The sequence below is a fragment of the Beauveria bassiana genome (assembly GCF_000280675.1).
Source record: "Beauveria bassiana ARSEF 2860 unplaced genomic scaffold BBA_S00008, whole genome shotgun sequence".
Lineage (NCBI taxonomy): Eukaryota > Fungi > Ascomycota > Sordariomycetes > Hypocreales > Cordycipitaceae > Beauveria > Beauveria bassiana.
The window spans coordinates 416,858-431,838 of record NW_007930843.1 but is presented as its reverse complement, the minus strand read 5'-3'; the positions used below and the strand labels follow the sequence as shown (position 1 = coordinate 431,838).

At 53.1% G+C, this 14,981-nt stretch overlaps 6 protein-coding genes across 6 annotated transcripts; 4 read left to right on the top strand and 2 right to left on the bottom strand.

The window, feature by feature from the left end:
- Positions 1–1,050: 1,050 nt before the first annotated feature.
- On the bottom strand, positions 1,051–2,292 carry BBA_03770 (uncharacterized protein; the record flags this gene model as incomplete). The annotated part of the gene is made up of 1 exon (XM_008598867.1): positions 1,051–2,292. The coding sequence occupies one exon, from the start codon at positions 2,290–2,292 to the stop codon at positions 1,051–1,053; it is 1,242 nt and encodes a 413-aa protein (XP_008597089.1).
- A 516-nt stretch (positions 2,293–2,808) lies between these two features.
- Positions 2,809–4,739, top strand: BBA_03769 (CAMK kinase; the record flags this gene model as incomplete). The annotated part of the gene is made up of 2 exons (XM_008598866.1): positions 2,809–3,573; positions 3,624–4,739. The coding sequence occupies 2 exons, from the start codon at positions 2,809–2,811 to the stop codon at positions 4,737–4,739; spliced, it is 1,881 nt and encodes a 626-aa protein (XP_008597088.1).
- Positions 4,740–5,266: 527 nt separating this feature from the next.
- On the top strand, positions 5,267–5,990 carry BBA_03768 (ribosomal protein L13; the record flags this gene model as incomplete). The annotated part of the gene is made up of 2 exons (XM_008598865.1): positions 5,267–5,287; positions 5,358–5,990. The coding sequence occupies 2 exons, from the start codon at positions 5,267–5,269 to the stop codon at positions 5,988–5,990; spliced, it is 654 nt and encodes a 217-aa protein (XP_008597087.1).
- Positions 5,991–6,399: 409 nt separating this feature from the next.
- BBA_03767 (uricase-like protein) lies at positions 6,400–7,365 on the bottom strand (the record flags this gene model as incomplete). Its single annotated transcript, XM_008598864.1, has 2 exons — positions 6,400–6,524; positions 6,582–7,365. 2 exons carry the CDS (start codon positions 7,363–7,365, stop codon positions 6,400–6,402), a joined length of 909 nt encoding a protein of 302 aa, XP_008597086.1.
- Positions 7,366–9,488: 2,123 nt separating this feature from the next.
- Positions 9,489–13,778, top strand: BBA_03766 (HR1 repeat, rho-binding protein; the record flags this gene model as incomplete). Its single annotated transcript, XM_008598863.1, has 1 exon — positions 9,489–13,778. The coding sequence occupies one exon, from the start codon at positions 9,489–9,491 to the stop codon at positions 13,776–13,778; it is 4,290 nt and encodes a 1,429-aa protein (XP_008597085.1).
- Positions 13,779–14,375: 597 nt separating this feature from the next.
- BBA_03765 (thiamine biosynthesis protein (Thi-4)) lies at positions 14,376–14,884 on the top strand (the record flags this gene model as incomplete). The annotated part of the gene is made up of 3 exons (XM_008598862.1): positions 14,376–14,428; positions 14,530–14,711; positions 14,793–14,884. The coding sequence occupies 3 exons, from the start codon at positions 14,376–14,378 to the stop codon at positions 14,882–14,884; spliced, it is 327 nt and encodes a 108-aa protein (XP_008597084.1).
- Positions 14,885–14,981: the final 97 nt, after the last annotated feature.

Here is a 14,981-nt window from a genome sequence, read left to right as displayed (position 1 = left end):
GTATTAATAATCTTGCAACCATATCATTAGTTATAAATAAGACTCTTCGGCATGACAGGATAGCACAAAGCGCCTAAATGACTAAGCTAAGTAAGTCGAGTTGATATTCCACATAAATAAACGATGACAAAAGAATGTTATTATTATCAATTTAAATTTGAGAAATCTATTTAATAAAAACGAAACGCTTCGTATAGGCGGTCACTTCTTGGCAAGTGGCCGCTGAGTTTTAACATGATCGCAGTAACTGCTTCACGACAGTCTGCGACAGCTCCGCCAGCCTCATCCGGGTGAAAATCAGCACCTTCTGCTCAAGCTCGGTCGACTTCGCCTCTGCATCCGCGGCTAGCCGCTCCAGCGCCGGCGGGAAGTCTTCTTGCAGCAGTGGCTTGTTCTTCCGCTGGCCGTTGTAGAGAGCTTTCACCGCACACTCATCCTGATGGTGAGACTATGATGAAGCTGGCTACCAATTTGCCATTGTACAGAATGAAATTACCCATTTCTTTGGCTGCATCACTTTATTGAATACTAAGAAATGTCGTCCAAACGATATGGAGCATGTTTTTTCATGAATCAGCCTTTTTGCTGATTCTCTCAAGCAACGTTGGGTCCGGAAATTGACGTGGGTATCCTGATCCCGTTGTATCTGAGAGTCGTTGAATAATGACGGCTGGAGAGCAATATCTGACTACTGGACAGAGACGTAACATTCTGAAAGGGTCAGATGATACTTAGTGCCAAAGCAGAACGACAGGCTGCCTTGCTGGCGTGCTAGTCTTTGTGAAGTTGGACAACCGGGCGTCTTCGGGGGGCTTCCCTACGCCTTCTGACGTATATCATACCGACTTTTTCATCTTGCTTCGCGACTGCCACATTTGACAGATCCATATCCTTGCGATAAAAGCCCATGAAGCTACCTCGGGGTCAAGTTGAGACAATTGGCCATGTGCCATGCTCGGGGGTATTGCATCCTCAAATAAGTGTAAAATGAGTAATTTTCATTCAAACTTCATTGAATGTGGACGTAGGTCGATATGACACAAGGAGCTCTCATGACCCCCGGCGGCGCCTTTCGGCAACGCCCCTGCGCCTTTTAACAATGCCCCGTCGACGAGGCGGGCGACGAGCAACGCGGCCACTTCTTCGAGCCGCCCTCCGGGTTTGCACCATTTGACCAATCTCCTCGAGCACCGAGCCTTCCGCGGTTGGAGCCGGCATCGCATTCGCCTGCGCGTCCCCATTGATCCGGCCAAATATGCCGGTCCGTGGAGGTTCGAGCACCGAGCCTTCCGCGGTTGGAGCCGGCATCGCATTCGCCTGCGCGTCCCTAATGACCCGGCCGAATATAGTGGTTCGTGGAGGCTCGAGCACCGAGCCGTCCGCAGTTGGACTCGACATCGAACTCGCTTGCGCGTCCCCATCGATCCGGCCCCAGATGTAGGTCTGCAGAGGATCAAGCTCCAAGCTGTCCGCGGTTGGGCTCGCATTCGCTTGAGCGTGCCCAATGATCCGGCCAAACATGTCAGTTCGCGGAGCCTGGTTTTGCCTCGTCTCCCCGCGAAACAAGTCCGCCCAGCAGCACGCGTCCAAAGAATCTAGCTTTTCGCGAGCAGGCATTGGAAGCGAGGCGTACAGCAACTTCAGATTCCGACAAAACCTGACGCCGGGCTGATCCACGCCACTGCAACGAAAGCCAGCCCTCCTCCAGCGCTTACTCACGTTGTATAACGCCGTACGAACAAGGTGGTCGAACCCCCATTGAAGCGGCACTTCGCGGGCCGGGGGCACGTATTGGCTGCCGAAGAGTTCTGGAATGCGCGTCGGCCTGTGTAATTCGACGAGGTGTTCTATCTCCCACTCCAGTTCCAGAGAGAGCAGAGAAGTGGGCACGCCCCCCGAGTCACGGCATGGCCATTTGTCATTGTGACTTGGGCCAGTGCCACGCCACGAAGCGGCCCAGATGCCATGTCTCTTCCAGCAGTCAATAACCCAGTCACGGGCGACTTCGACTTGCGAATCCAGGTCTCCATAGAGCCCGGGTGATATATGTCGCATTTGCCATTCAACTAATTGTTGAAGCCTTCGTAAGTCGACGTAGTAGTCGAATCGATTTCGGGGCGTGTCGTCTTGTTCTGTGGGAGACACATAGTCCGGCTCCAATAGACGGGCGTCGCCTCGTTCGGTTGTGGGTGCTTCTTGTCCGTCTTGTCTATTGAGAGGATCGACTGTCTGGTACTCAGGTGGAAGGTCAGAGTTCTGGCCCCTAAAAAAACTCAAGAAACTTCGAAACATGGCGATTGTTAAACAAAGGCGTTGACGAGGCTTCGCAGCACTGTAGCTTAGGATCTTTAGGTGCCAGCTTGTGGTCCCCGCACAGTGCTAGCACGCCGCACCACGTTGACACACTGTGCATTGTTGCCCTGCTGATTGTTGAACACCAACTGCTCTCGGCGGCTAGCGAGACATCCGCGTAGTACCTAGGGGCTGACCTGTAACTCGGTCAGGCAACCCTCTTCGGCCTCTGGCGGCACCGCATCCAATCAACACCGGGCCGCCTGGCGCAGCGGCCTAGGCTATAAGTGCTGCGGCGTGGTTACCTAATTTAGAAATCGCCATGTTCAACCGGGAATCGACAGCCAATGGCTATATTGAGTGACACATGGCCTAGGACAATGTTTGTTTCATAAACCACCGCGGCTCATGCAGTTGACTCGTTCATATGTTTATATCATAGCCAGAGTCCTCGCTGCTAGCTTGCGAAGCCATGCTCTCCGACATCATTCTGGTTGTGTAGAGTAATCTTTCAAAATGTGTGCAAACGTTCTGTTTTCTCTGAAGCCAAGGAGCCATGCCGCGAGCCAAATCGTCAACTTCTATACAAATAGCCACCTTGTCACGGTGCGCGATGGGGAGCAATTCCTCGACCTCGGCCTGTACAAGTCGGGAGCTGCGGATAAAACAGCTTGTTGTATCGTGACAATGGGTCGTGCCGGGGACATTGCGATGCCTGTGGAGTGGACGGCCATCTCCAGGACTCACTGCGCATTCCTGGCCGAAGCAGACAATCAAGGAATCATGTTTTTCGATAATTCGAGCACTGCCTCATGCCAAGCATATGGTGATGACAACTCTCGCAAGCTACTAAGTCGCGGCTTGCGTCAGGCAGGCGGCAGCAGCTGTCGTCTCCGCAGGATTGAGATTGAAGTCGACCAACAGAACAAAGCCGAGTTTGACATTGTCTGGCGTTATCCATCGGCTGAGCTAGCTTCCGCCTTGCAGGCCTGGCGCGAAGCTGAACTGCTGAGACATCCCAACATGGCCGAAACTCTACCTTTGCCTGTAATAGATGAGTACGCAAACGCCCGACAAGCAGCTGACGATGATGTCCCCAGCCAGATCGACGCGGCCGACGCGGCCAGGTTTGTGCTTCAGGGGGGTCCCATTGGACACGGCGGGTTTGGGACCGTGTTCAGGGCCTTCGACGCCAAGACAAAAGGAGTCGTTGCTGTCAAAGTCCAGAAATTCCACCGCTCGACTTTACGAGAGATGAAAATCCATGAGGGCTTACTCCATGTCCGTCTTCGCCTGCAGCAGCGTCACTTGCCCATACTAACAGATAACAGGACAACATCGTCAAATTTCTCGGATACACGATTGATGAGCCCAAATCTCTTATGCGCATCGTTATGAGCCTGCAGGATGGGAGCCTCGAAAATCTCGTTGAGAGGCGAGACCGTCCTCTGCATATTGCCGATCAGCCACTGGCTCTGAGAGTCTACCATGACGTACTTAAGGGGCTCGACTATCTCCACTCGAAGGGTCTCATTCATCGCGATGTGAAGCCTGCCAATGTGCTTTACACTTTTAGAGACAATCACCTGTCCTTCCGTCTCGGAGATTTTGGTCTTAGCAATTGGGAGCAGGGCGCACGAACTTTCTGCGGCACTCCGCAGTTTGCTGCTCCAGAAATTTATAAGCGTGAGCAGCAGACAACTGCCGTGGATATGTGGTCGCTATTCATGACCATTGCCTGGACCCTCGATTTATACGGGTATCGCTCTCTCACCTGCCACGACTATAGCCAGCAACTGCAATGGGTTTTCGCTTTGGCTGAAAATTATTGGGAGTACTTGTATGATGTTCATGAACTAGTCGTCATCGACTATACCAAGCGTGCGACGGCAGCGCAAATGCTCATCAAGGTTTTTGACGGCAACGGGTTGACAACACAGCGCATAAACGTCCCAAAGTTGCAGCCAGTCGCCCCCCCAAACAAGGAGGATATTCAATTTGGCACGTATGGGGTGCAGGAACGTGGGCTGCGTGACCCTTCCCGTGCAAACGCTCAGCCAAGGATTGTTGCAAGACCTGTACCAAGGCCGCCTACTTTGCGCGGAGATGCTGTACCAGTCACGGTGCAAATGGAGCAACACCCCAACTTGAACCCTGGAGGCCGAGGCGACGAGGGAAATGTGGTTCAAGAGGCAATCAACATCGAGTTGTCCACCAGAGAACGGGGTGCAGGTGAGACTGCAGCCATGAAGCAACCCGCAGTACCAGCACTCAGCGTTGCCGGCCATCGACTTGGTGCCCGAGCTGCCGTGCAGAAACGCAAGAAAACCGTGTTGCTCAAACGAGGTCCGCTCGCCGGCTTGGAGAATAACACCTGGCTGAAGAAGTTTTCAGAAATGCCTGGTGCCTTTCCAGAGCCGTCTCCGTCGAATCTGGGTGGCAATTAACAGTGGGGAAAACAGAAAGCGTGTGCCATCAACGTTGCGTTGGAGAGCTCACGGCACTGCCAGATCGAGACAATTCTCAGAGAAGCTCTGCCTAAGTAGAGTCGGATTAGCCGGTGGAGCGCCGCGTTTAGCTTTAGTTATATGTTTATATCAGAATGTAAAGCCCCTTGATTCGGAAGCTGAGCAAACCTTGTATTGCCTTCTAGCGGGCTTGGGCTTGCTATTTAGCGGGCTTAGAGCCTGCTGCTGACTTGCGACCCGCTGATAAGATTCCCTGAGGCTGGGGGCGTTTTCTTTCGATAGGTACATCAGGTGACCCTCATGGTGTATATGGTTAGTCAGCCATCTTTTGGCTATGTGCTAAACTTTTGAAGCTCGTGAGCATTGGCGACATTTTAACGAACAAGCGAGCGATTCGGCGGTATAACAACGGAGGTCAGGCTTCTAATCTGCCTTGTAGTTGGATTTTCTACGTGCAGAAACCCCAACGTTAGGATTGACCTCGTATCGAGGCCCAACTCCGCATCATGTCACAAACAATTGGCATGGTAAGTCGTCTCCTCGATCGCCATATCCAGTGCGAAAGAGATGGCGCCAGCTAATCCGTTATTTCCATAGACACGATTGGCCTACTCGCGAGTATGGCACCAGATATCAGCCAAAGCCCCCCACGCCGGTCTGACGACGAAAAAGGCCGCCGTCGCTGCCGCCGCCGCTTCAGCGACCACCGGCACCACGCCCACCACACCGCTGACCACGTCCGCCAAGGCCAGCCCGCCCGCGGGCGCGACCGCCCCCTCCGCCGACGACGTGACGCCGCCGTCGCTCGGTCGTCTGGCGTCGCGTATCGCCGTGCTGCTGATGGGCAAGCACAAGCCGACGTTTGACCCATCGACCGACTGCGGCGACTACGTCGTGGCAACCAACTGCGCGGCGCTGTACACGACGGGCAACAAGAAGTGGCGCAAGACGTACTACCGCCACAATACCCGGCCGGGAAGCCTGCGCGCCGTCACCATGGACGTGCTCATGGAGAAGCACGGCGGCGCAGAGGTGCTCCGCAAGGCCGTCAGCGGCATGCTCCCCAAGAACAGGCTCCGCGACAAGCGCCTCGCGCGCCTCAAGGCGTTTGAAGGCGACGCGCACCCGTACAAGGACAATCTGGTGCGGTTTGGAGGCGTGCCTGTGGGCAAGCAGGGCTGGGAGACCAATGTCGAGAGCATACGCGCTTCGGACGCCAAGAGGTTATGAGGGGGATGTCGCCAACTTTATCGCGTGTATATGGTGACGGTGTGCATGTGGATGCGGAAACCCCGATGCATCATGTAACATCTGTATAATATCTAGAGAAGCGCTTTTTGCTCCAAATACTACCCGTGGGATAGTTTTCCGCTACAATATGATTGCTTCATCAGTATTACTCAAAAACTTGAACTGTTTGTATTGAGATGTGGTCAAACCAAATTTCAATCTGAGGTTACAACTCCAATTAAATACAAATTCCCCGGACATCTCTCACGCAGCAAGCAGACAGGGGCTGCTATCTAGTCTGGGATGCACGTATAATACGCAGTATTGAATTTGATGATGGTGAGGAAAAACGCAACTACCTACAATGAAACAGAATAAAGGGCTTGGATTCAAATCATCGGGTTCTAATCTACAGCTTGGAAGAAGGGCCATCGCGAGAAACCTCGACCTTGATGAGGCCGTTGGGGTTGCTCTGAGGAACATACACCTCGGCATCCTTGCCCGTGTTCTTGATGCCCTTGTGCCAGCTCAAGTCTGATTGTCGTGTTAGTCTCATTACATATCGTGTACGTTCCGAATTAGCTAACTTACCGAGCTCAAAGTAGTGCTTGTTGGGAAGCGAGTAGTAGACCTTGTTGACATTGGGCACCGCCTTGAGAATGTCCTCGGACATTTTGTACATGGTTGCCTGGACGCTGGCGCTGTTGTCCTCGGCGAACCGCTTGAAGGTGATGTTGCGGGCGGCCTCGTGGGCGCGGTCAAACTCGGGCGCGGCGTCCCGGACGGCGGCCAGGTCCGGGAAGACGCTCCAGTCCCAGCTGGCGTCGACGTCGGTGGACATGATGCGGTCCCACGTCTCGGGCAGGGTGGTGAAGTCGTCGCGGACGAAGCCGTGAAAGGCGGAGCCGGTGCTCTTGAGCACCGTGAGGTCCGAGAGGCCGCTGTTGACGGCGATGCCGCCGCGGCGACTCACGCGCGTGCGCACGTTGCGCTTCTCCTCGCCCTCCTTGACGAAGCTGTGCGGGTGCGGCCGCCCGTCGACGTGCATGCGCACCCAGCGCTTGGTCACAATGTCGACGTTGGCGACGTGGATGTGGCTGTACTTTTCGATAAAGTGCGCGCCGAGCGTCGCGGCAAACAGCTCCGGCGGCGTCACGGGGTGCTGCTTGGCGAGGATGAAGACGGTGTTCTTCATCGAGTCGGTGGCGACGACGACTGAGTTGTCGGCCTGCGTGTAGGACGTCTCGATGGCGCCCTCGAGGAGCACGCACACGACAGTTTCCGTTACCGTGTGCACGCCCGTCTTGGGGTCCCGGTGCGTCTTGAATAGACGTACATTGTCCTTGCCGTAGCGGGCAGCTGTGACTGAGGGCATCTCGACTTGTTGATGTGTCGTGTCTCGTCGGGGGGGATAGAGCTACAAGGGGGGGGGGGGGGGTTGAGCTAGGTTAAGATGGATGACGCAAAAGTCTCGTTTGCAAGCAAATGCAAGCAAAGCCAGGCTCAAAGAAGAAATAATGCAGAAATTTGGCGCAAAGAGGGAGATGAAGTTGTATTTAGGAGGATGGAAACGTGAAGATATGAGAGCCGGATGCGATGGTCTTGGAACCTTGTTTCTCGTCGGATGTCCCCGTGGCTTGAGATAGGCGCCCGGTTGTGCAAGGTTTTGTGGCGTGGCAGCACTGTGAAACGAAAAGATAATCTCTGCCAAAAAAAAAATCAAGATTTGATTGACGCGATAAAGATAAGCATGCCATACCAGGCCATGGGGTCAGCACGATTATTTATAAAGCCATCAGCGGCGCCGTCCCTTGACGAGTCCGGACATGCCCCCGGGACGGGTTGGTTCGCTCGGCCACGTCCACTTGTCCACGCGAGATCGAGTACGCAGCGGCCACCCAGCCTGGCCACTAATATTATGACGCTAACAATGAGGAGCAAAAACCGCCGTATTTTCAAACGTTGCCATATGGGGCGAATTGCATGAGGAAAAGTCACTTGGCTGGGGGGGGATCGCCCACGCCAGATGCGAGTCGGAGCCCGCCGACACCCAGCACGCGGAGGGCCGCCTGGATCCACGGGGGCCGCTGATGAGATAGATGCACGCACGGGCTTGGCTTCTGCGGCGAGATGGCTTATTCTTTCAAGTCACGCCATGTTTCCCTTCTGCATGTTAGACTTGCCTATTGTTCGCTTTTCCTCCAATGAGGGGTCTTTTGGGAAAACCCAGGGCCGCGTCTCGAAAGACGCGAGAGCCGACGCCGAAGCTAGACTGGACTGGAGTAGCAAGCTCAATGGTCGCTTTCCCGCTGGCCGTTGATGATCTGATTTCCCCGGTTGGTGTGATGCAGAAATTTCGGTCAAAGAAATGGCGCACGGTGCCGAGCGACATAGTTTGTAGTGAAATGGGCAAGAGTCTCGCAGTACTGCAATGCGTCTCTGTCATTTCGAGACGAAAAATCATAGCATTGGCCGCGTTATTTGTTTATTAAATTGAGTCGAGTCGCAATGCGAAAAAGACCTGAGAATGACTGTATGCGTTAGGAATTGTATCCTTGGCTCCTACTATACACGTTGGCACTCTTCTTCAACATTACCAACTTGTTCACGCAATAATCGTCTTCGTTCCAGATACTCCAGATACGAACCAGGGATTCGCGGATGACTTGTACAACACCCTTTCATTTTTGATCATCTCATCGCGGGCCTACTCTGGTTTCCGCCAATAGTGATGACTGAACGGGGCCATGGCGGATATTGGAACACGGTTATCGCAGTCAAGGGCAACGACAGAGATCCCCCTTAAAAAAAAGGGAGAGGAATGTGTCATCGGGGATCGACATGCCGTCAAGTCCTGTGAAAACCACAGAGTGACTTTACACATTTATGATGATGTGTTCCTGTCGCGCATAGCACTTGTGCCTGGCATGACATGGCTAGCCAGCCAAGTCATGGGTCGCAGCTCTTGTGCAACGATACATGATAAAGTGAGCAAGGAACCGTGAGTAATTGGTTCGGATTTTTTCAGATTTCCCCCTCATTTTGATTCTGACGCAAGCTGGTTGGCGAGGCGCACTAACAAATAACTACCCAACTCTCCATCCAGCCCATACTTGCTTTTGGCTGCCTTGCGCCCCGCATAACCACGTCCGACTAAAGGTAGACTTGCCAGTGGGCTGTATCTCACTGCTAACAATTCATCCTCTCAACCATCTCAACCATCGTCCTCAGCCATCGTCCTCTCCCACCATCACCCAGCTCGACATCAGCTTCAACCTCTGAGGCCCTCGCATTTCCAACACAATTCATCGACTCGCTGGCCTTCTACTCCGACTCCGATACCACAAGTCACATCGGATGTGGCACACCGCGCGACGCCTGGCCGATTCCCGTCCAACCTGTTCTTCTCAACCTTGAAAAGCCGTGCCATAGCTACCCACGGATGCAGCACGCCCACCAGAGGGCCCCGTCCCAATCGGTGGGCAAGACGACGCCGCCATGCTCGCCAATTCCTCCGATGTAGGCCAAAAGGGCGGTGTTGGGCAGCAGCCCGGCCAGACCTCCCAACCGCAGAATGGCCGCACCAGCTTCGACCGCGACGGCCTCCAGCCACCCAATGGTGCTGCCAACGCAGCTTCGGCGCGAAATCTCTCCACATCCGCCATGTCCTTTGGCCCCCGCGGGAGCAGTCTGAATCCGGCCGCCGGCCCTGGTAGTTTCAGCTCCGAGCTTCGGAGCCAGATCATGTCCAGCCGCGCAGGTAGCCGGCTCGACGTCGGATCCGTGTACACGGGCGGCGTCATGGACAAGGTCATGGAGGAATCACCAGACTACGCATCCGAGCAGCATTTACTCCAGCTCAAAGACAAGCTCATCCGCGAGTTGAAGATCAAGGAGGGCAGCGAGAACATGCTCGAGGCTCTCAATGTCAAAAAGGCCAAGCAGACCAAGGATCAACGCCAGCGAGTCGAGGCTGAACTGAGTGCCAGCAACCTGCGAATTCGCGAATTACGCAGCAAAATATTAGATACACAGCAACAGCGCACGCGACCCGCCACCCCGACACGCACATGGACCCAGGATAGCTCATTGTCCAACGGTGTCCGATCGAATCAAAGCCCTAGCAAATCCATTGCAGGCGAGTCCGAGGTCGACGAAGCGGCCGAGAGCCCCTCGTTTGCCCTGGCCGAACTGCTGCAAGCTCTCGAGGTTGAAGGCATGACGCCCGAGTACTACGTCAGCCGCGCCAACCAACTTGTAGGCCTGTTCAAGAGACACCCCGCCATCAAGTATGACTTGGTGTGGTCCATCTTTGGCATGCGCATGCAAATGATGCTGCTCAGTGAAAGTCGAGAAGTGGTGGCCGCTGGCTACCGAGTCACGCGATATGCCGTTTCCGACTTGGCTTCGCTCAGGAAGATTCGAGACCTCAACACCGACTTCCTCGTCGTCCGTTCGCTCAATAACTACCGCAAGGCTGATGTGGAGCGCGAGCAAGCTCTCAAATTTGTCAGAGCTTTTCTTGATGTCAAAGACGGTGTCAAGGAAATATCGAGAGCTGTCGTCAGAACCATCGTCGCTGTCGCTGAGCAAGGCGACGACCGACGTGCGACTATCCCGGCACACGATCAGAACATTGACCGTCTGCGTCCGATTTGTATCGAGACCCTGGCCGAGATTCTTGTCAGGGATCCTCCTCTGCTGATAGCGTCAGGCGGCCTCGGACCCTTGTCGGACGCCCTCTCTGAAGGCTCATACAAGGCTTCCGAAAGCTTAACTGCCGTCTTCCTGTTCCTCCTCGACACGCCGCAGAAGCGCAAATATTTGCAGCCCAGCTACGGTCTTGATGCCCTATTCGCATCATTTACAGATCCCCTAGGCACAAACGAAATCATTTTGAAGCAGAGCTGCCGCGCAATCTCCACTGCCATGAGGTCATGGGCTGGTATCATGACTCTCAGCATGTACGACTTCCGGCCTATTCGGTCTCTCATCTACAGCATGCTTCTCCCGAACGAATATGTGCGAGAAACTGTACTCGATCTCTTGTTCTCGATGCTACGAATCAAGCCCCCTGCTTGGGCGACGTCTTTTCTTGCTGGTCGTCGATTGACCACGTACGGTCGCGTTGTCAACCTAAAATCGGGCGATGCGAAGGAAAAGCCGTCGTCATATATGGAGGACGACGGGAGTGAACAGAATTTCGTCGATCACTATACTGCACTCATTTTGGCTGTACTCATCAAAGCCGGACTATTGCGTAGCTTGCTGCAGATTGCGCAAACAGAAGAAGATGCTATGCTGAAGCGCAAAGTATCGCTGTTACTCTCCGAGGTTCTGAAACTTGCCAGCCGGCTATTGCCACCGTCTTGGAGCGCGGAGCTTCAACTACTGCCTGAGCTTTTCAAAGCAGCCACAGAATTCGACAATGACGAGCATTTTGTCGCATCTAGCATTGTGTATCAGATCAGTAGCGTCAGCAAAACACTGTACAGAAGTGCGCCGTCGGAGACAATGGCCGGTATTCTTCCCTCAAGCGATAGCATGATTGATTTGGCCGCGTTGGAAGGCCAGCCTCGAGCGAATAATGCCCTCATATTCGATGATACCACTTTTCGTCAGTTGCTGATTGACTCTGGCGTGCTCAACAGCTCCAACTATGCGAAATGGAACTGGGACATTATCATGAAGATCATCGGTGGCCCACTACAAAATGGCAAGCGGCTGGAAGAGGCTTTAAGGGCATCGAAATGGATGAAGAGAATCATGAGCTTCTACCGGCCGTTCAAGTACAAGTTTTCTGAAATAAAAAATACGCGCAATACACAAAAGTATGTGCAGGCTGGCTGTGCCTTGATGCACTCTCTATTACAGTCCAACGAAGGCGTCAACATTTTGGCCGACAGCAAATTGGTCCGCCAAATGGCAGAGTGTCTCGCGCAATGTGACCCAACAAGCGGACTCACTGCGCAGTTTCCGCTATTCGCCAAAGACCGCCTTACCGACACTCTTTGCAACGGGTACTTTGCCATGCTTGGTGTCCTGACTGGCGACCCTAAAGGCTTGATGCTTCTTGAACGATGGAAGATGTTCAATATGATGTACCACATTGTCGACTTGAAGCAGCGGCCTGACTTGATCAAGCTTTTGCTGACAAACTTTGATTATACGCTGCAAGGGCATCACCGCGTGTTGCTCGCCAAGGCTCTCACTGCTGGAACCAAGGAGACTCGAATCTACGCGACCGATGTGCTTCGCAAGTGTACGCTTCGTCGCCCAGTCGCCACGAACGCGCTGGGAGATGTCAGTGATTCTCGGTGGGCCATTCAGCTACTGTCGACACAGCTATATGACCCTGAGATTGATGTGTGCGCAACTGCTGTCAAGATTCTGGAAAAGGCGTGCAACCGAAAGACTTATCTGGAATACGTTGTTGAATGCAGACCAGCTTTAGATCATCTCGGCGAGATTGGCGCGCCGCTCCTTTTGCGATTCCTTTCAACCTCGATCGGTTATCACTATCTGGATGGACTCGACTACATTAGCAATGAGATGGATGACTGGTTCCTGGGTAGAAACGACAGCTACGTCGGCGTGATTGAGGCATCTCTCGCCAAGTCGTTCTTGATTGACTCGGATGAGCAAGGACAGCAATCCACCATGTTTGACGAAGCCGAATCAGGGGCAGAATTCCACGACAGTCATGTACCACCTCATTTCTATCGGGAGCTGACGAGAACAACGGAAGGCTGCAAGTTGCTGCGAGACAAGGGCCACTTTGATGAGTTTGCGGCGACGATTCGCGATTATGGAATGCAAGCAGAGGACCCCGAACTCATCACCAAGGTCAAGGGCTGTATGTGGGCGGTAGGCAACGTTGGCTGCATGGAGCTTGGAGCGCCATTCCTGGAAGCCAGCGACGTGGTTGAGCAGATTATCCGCATCGCCGAGTCTCATCAAGTCATGAGCCTCCGAGGGACGGCCTTTTTTGTTCTAGGGCTAATTTCTCGATCTACGCACGGCCTGGAGATTCTGTCTGAACATGGATGGGATGCAAACACGACGCCGATGGGCCACTCGCTTGGGTACTGCATCCCAACTGATCTCACAAAGCTTTTGTCGTTGAAACCGTGGGACCATATCGGGGCATCTTCCATCACATTACCCTTTACACAACGGACAGTTCGCGAGCCACCGCGGGCTCGTACGGCGACGCCACCGGGGGAAAACGCCGTAGCGGCCCCTCTGGTCACTGACGAAGAAGTCAACGGGCGCATTGTGGAGCTTCTGGTAGATCTTGGAAACACTGTCATTTATAAGAGGGCCGTGATGGAACTACAAAAGCTCAAGCAGCGCAAGCCGTCGGCGTTTCGCAGCACCGAATTTTTTAGATACGTCATGGGTCTGATGGAATGGAACCACTACCGCCTGGGCGTGCGCAGAATGGTGATTGATTTGTTCGACAAGAATGTCATGCGCCAGATTGTGTTTGAGGAATCGGACAATGAGGACGAGGAGGGCAGCAGCGAGGAGGAATCGGACGAGGACGAGGCCATTTCGAAACGGGCGCAGAAACAGGAGCAGCAGCGCCAAAAGCTCCAGCAGGCAAAGAAGAATGAAAAGGACGGGGAGGAGGACGGAGACGGAGACGGAGACGGAGAAGGCCATTCCAGCGGCAATAGTCTGAATAGCGATGATAATCGCACCGAGAGGCAGCGCAGCGTGAGCGAACCGACCGAGTATCTCCGGAACAGCATGCTACCGCCGCCTCTTAACTTGAGGCGCTAGACTTGTTTATATTTCTGGCATTAGTCGGATTCTGTATTTATTTGACAATTCTCTCTTTAACTTTTTTCTTTTGTCCATTTTCCGCCTTTTTTTTCTTTTTTTTTTTCTTGTCTTTTTGTCTCTTTTGCTTTTTTTCCTTGTTTATTCTCTGTTAGCACAGCATGGCGTCAGGGTGCAACATCCAGAGACGGGGAAATAGAGCGGCTCATGGGCTGGCCTGGCGGAAAGAGAATAGGCGGGTAGGAGCGCTGAAATCTTGTCTCTCTACAAGACTTTGTCCACTTTTAGTCTGGATTAGTCTCTGGTTGGTTGATTTTTTTTTAAACATTGAATTTATATATATACATTATTTCCAGTCTTGTACGCTGATGAACCTGTGAATACGGCGCGGCTTGTCGCGGGCGGCGCTCCGAAAGCCTACTGTGGCCGGACCCCACTGTATCTGTGAGTGAAATATGGCGTCAATGAGTCTTTATACATTAGCTTCCATCATCTCGACATTGCCCATTACTTGTGTCCATCTCGACAGTAGTCTTTGCAACTTGCTCACCATTTCCGCTTTTATCCAGCTTCCACGATTTGACTTTCTCAGGAACTATGGTTCAGGGCAGGGTGCTGGTCGTCGCCGGCTCCGATCCCTCTGGCGGGGCGTAAGTTCAAACCAGGAACTTTTTTTGAAGAGCTTTTTCTCAGAGTTGAAGCAATTTTTTTTTCCCCTTTGGCTAATAACGACGTTGACAAAAAATAATAGAGGACTAGAGGCGGACCAAAAGGTGCTGGCGGCGCATCAGTGCTACGCCATGACGGCGACGACGGCGCTCACGGTGCAAAATACAAAGGGCGTCTTGGGCGTGCATGTTGTGCCGGCTGAGTTTGTGGGGAGGCAGATTGATGCCGTGGTGGAGGACATTGGCGTGGATGTCGTCAAGACGGGTAATTTCTTTGATTTCTTTCATTTTGTATTCTTTTCTTCTTTTTTTTTCTCTGGAAATGACTGACAATACTGCAATATAGGCATGCTAGGGTCCGTGGAGACGATTGATGTCTTGTCAGACATGATTGAAAAGCACAACCTTACCACTGTCGTCGTCGACCCTGTACGTTGATTATCTCTTCTTCTTCTTCTTCTTCTTCTTCTTCTTCTTCTTCTTCTTCTTCTTCTTCTTCTTCTTCTTCTTCTTCTCTCTACTACTAAACTAACGT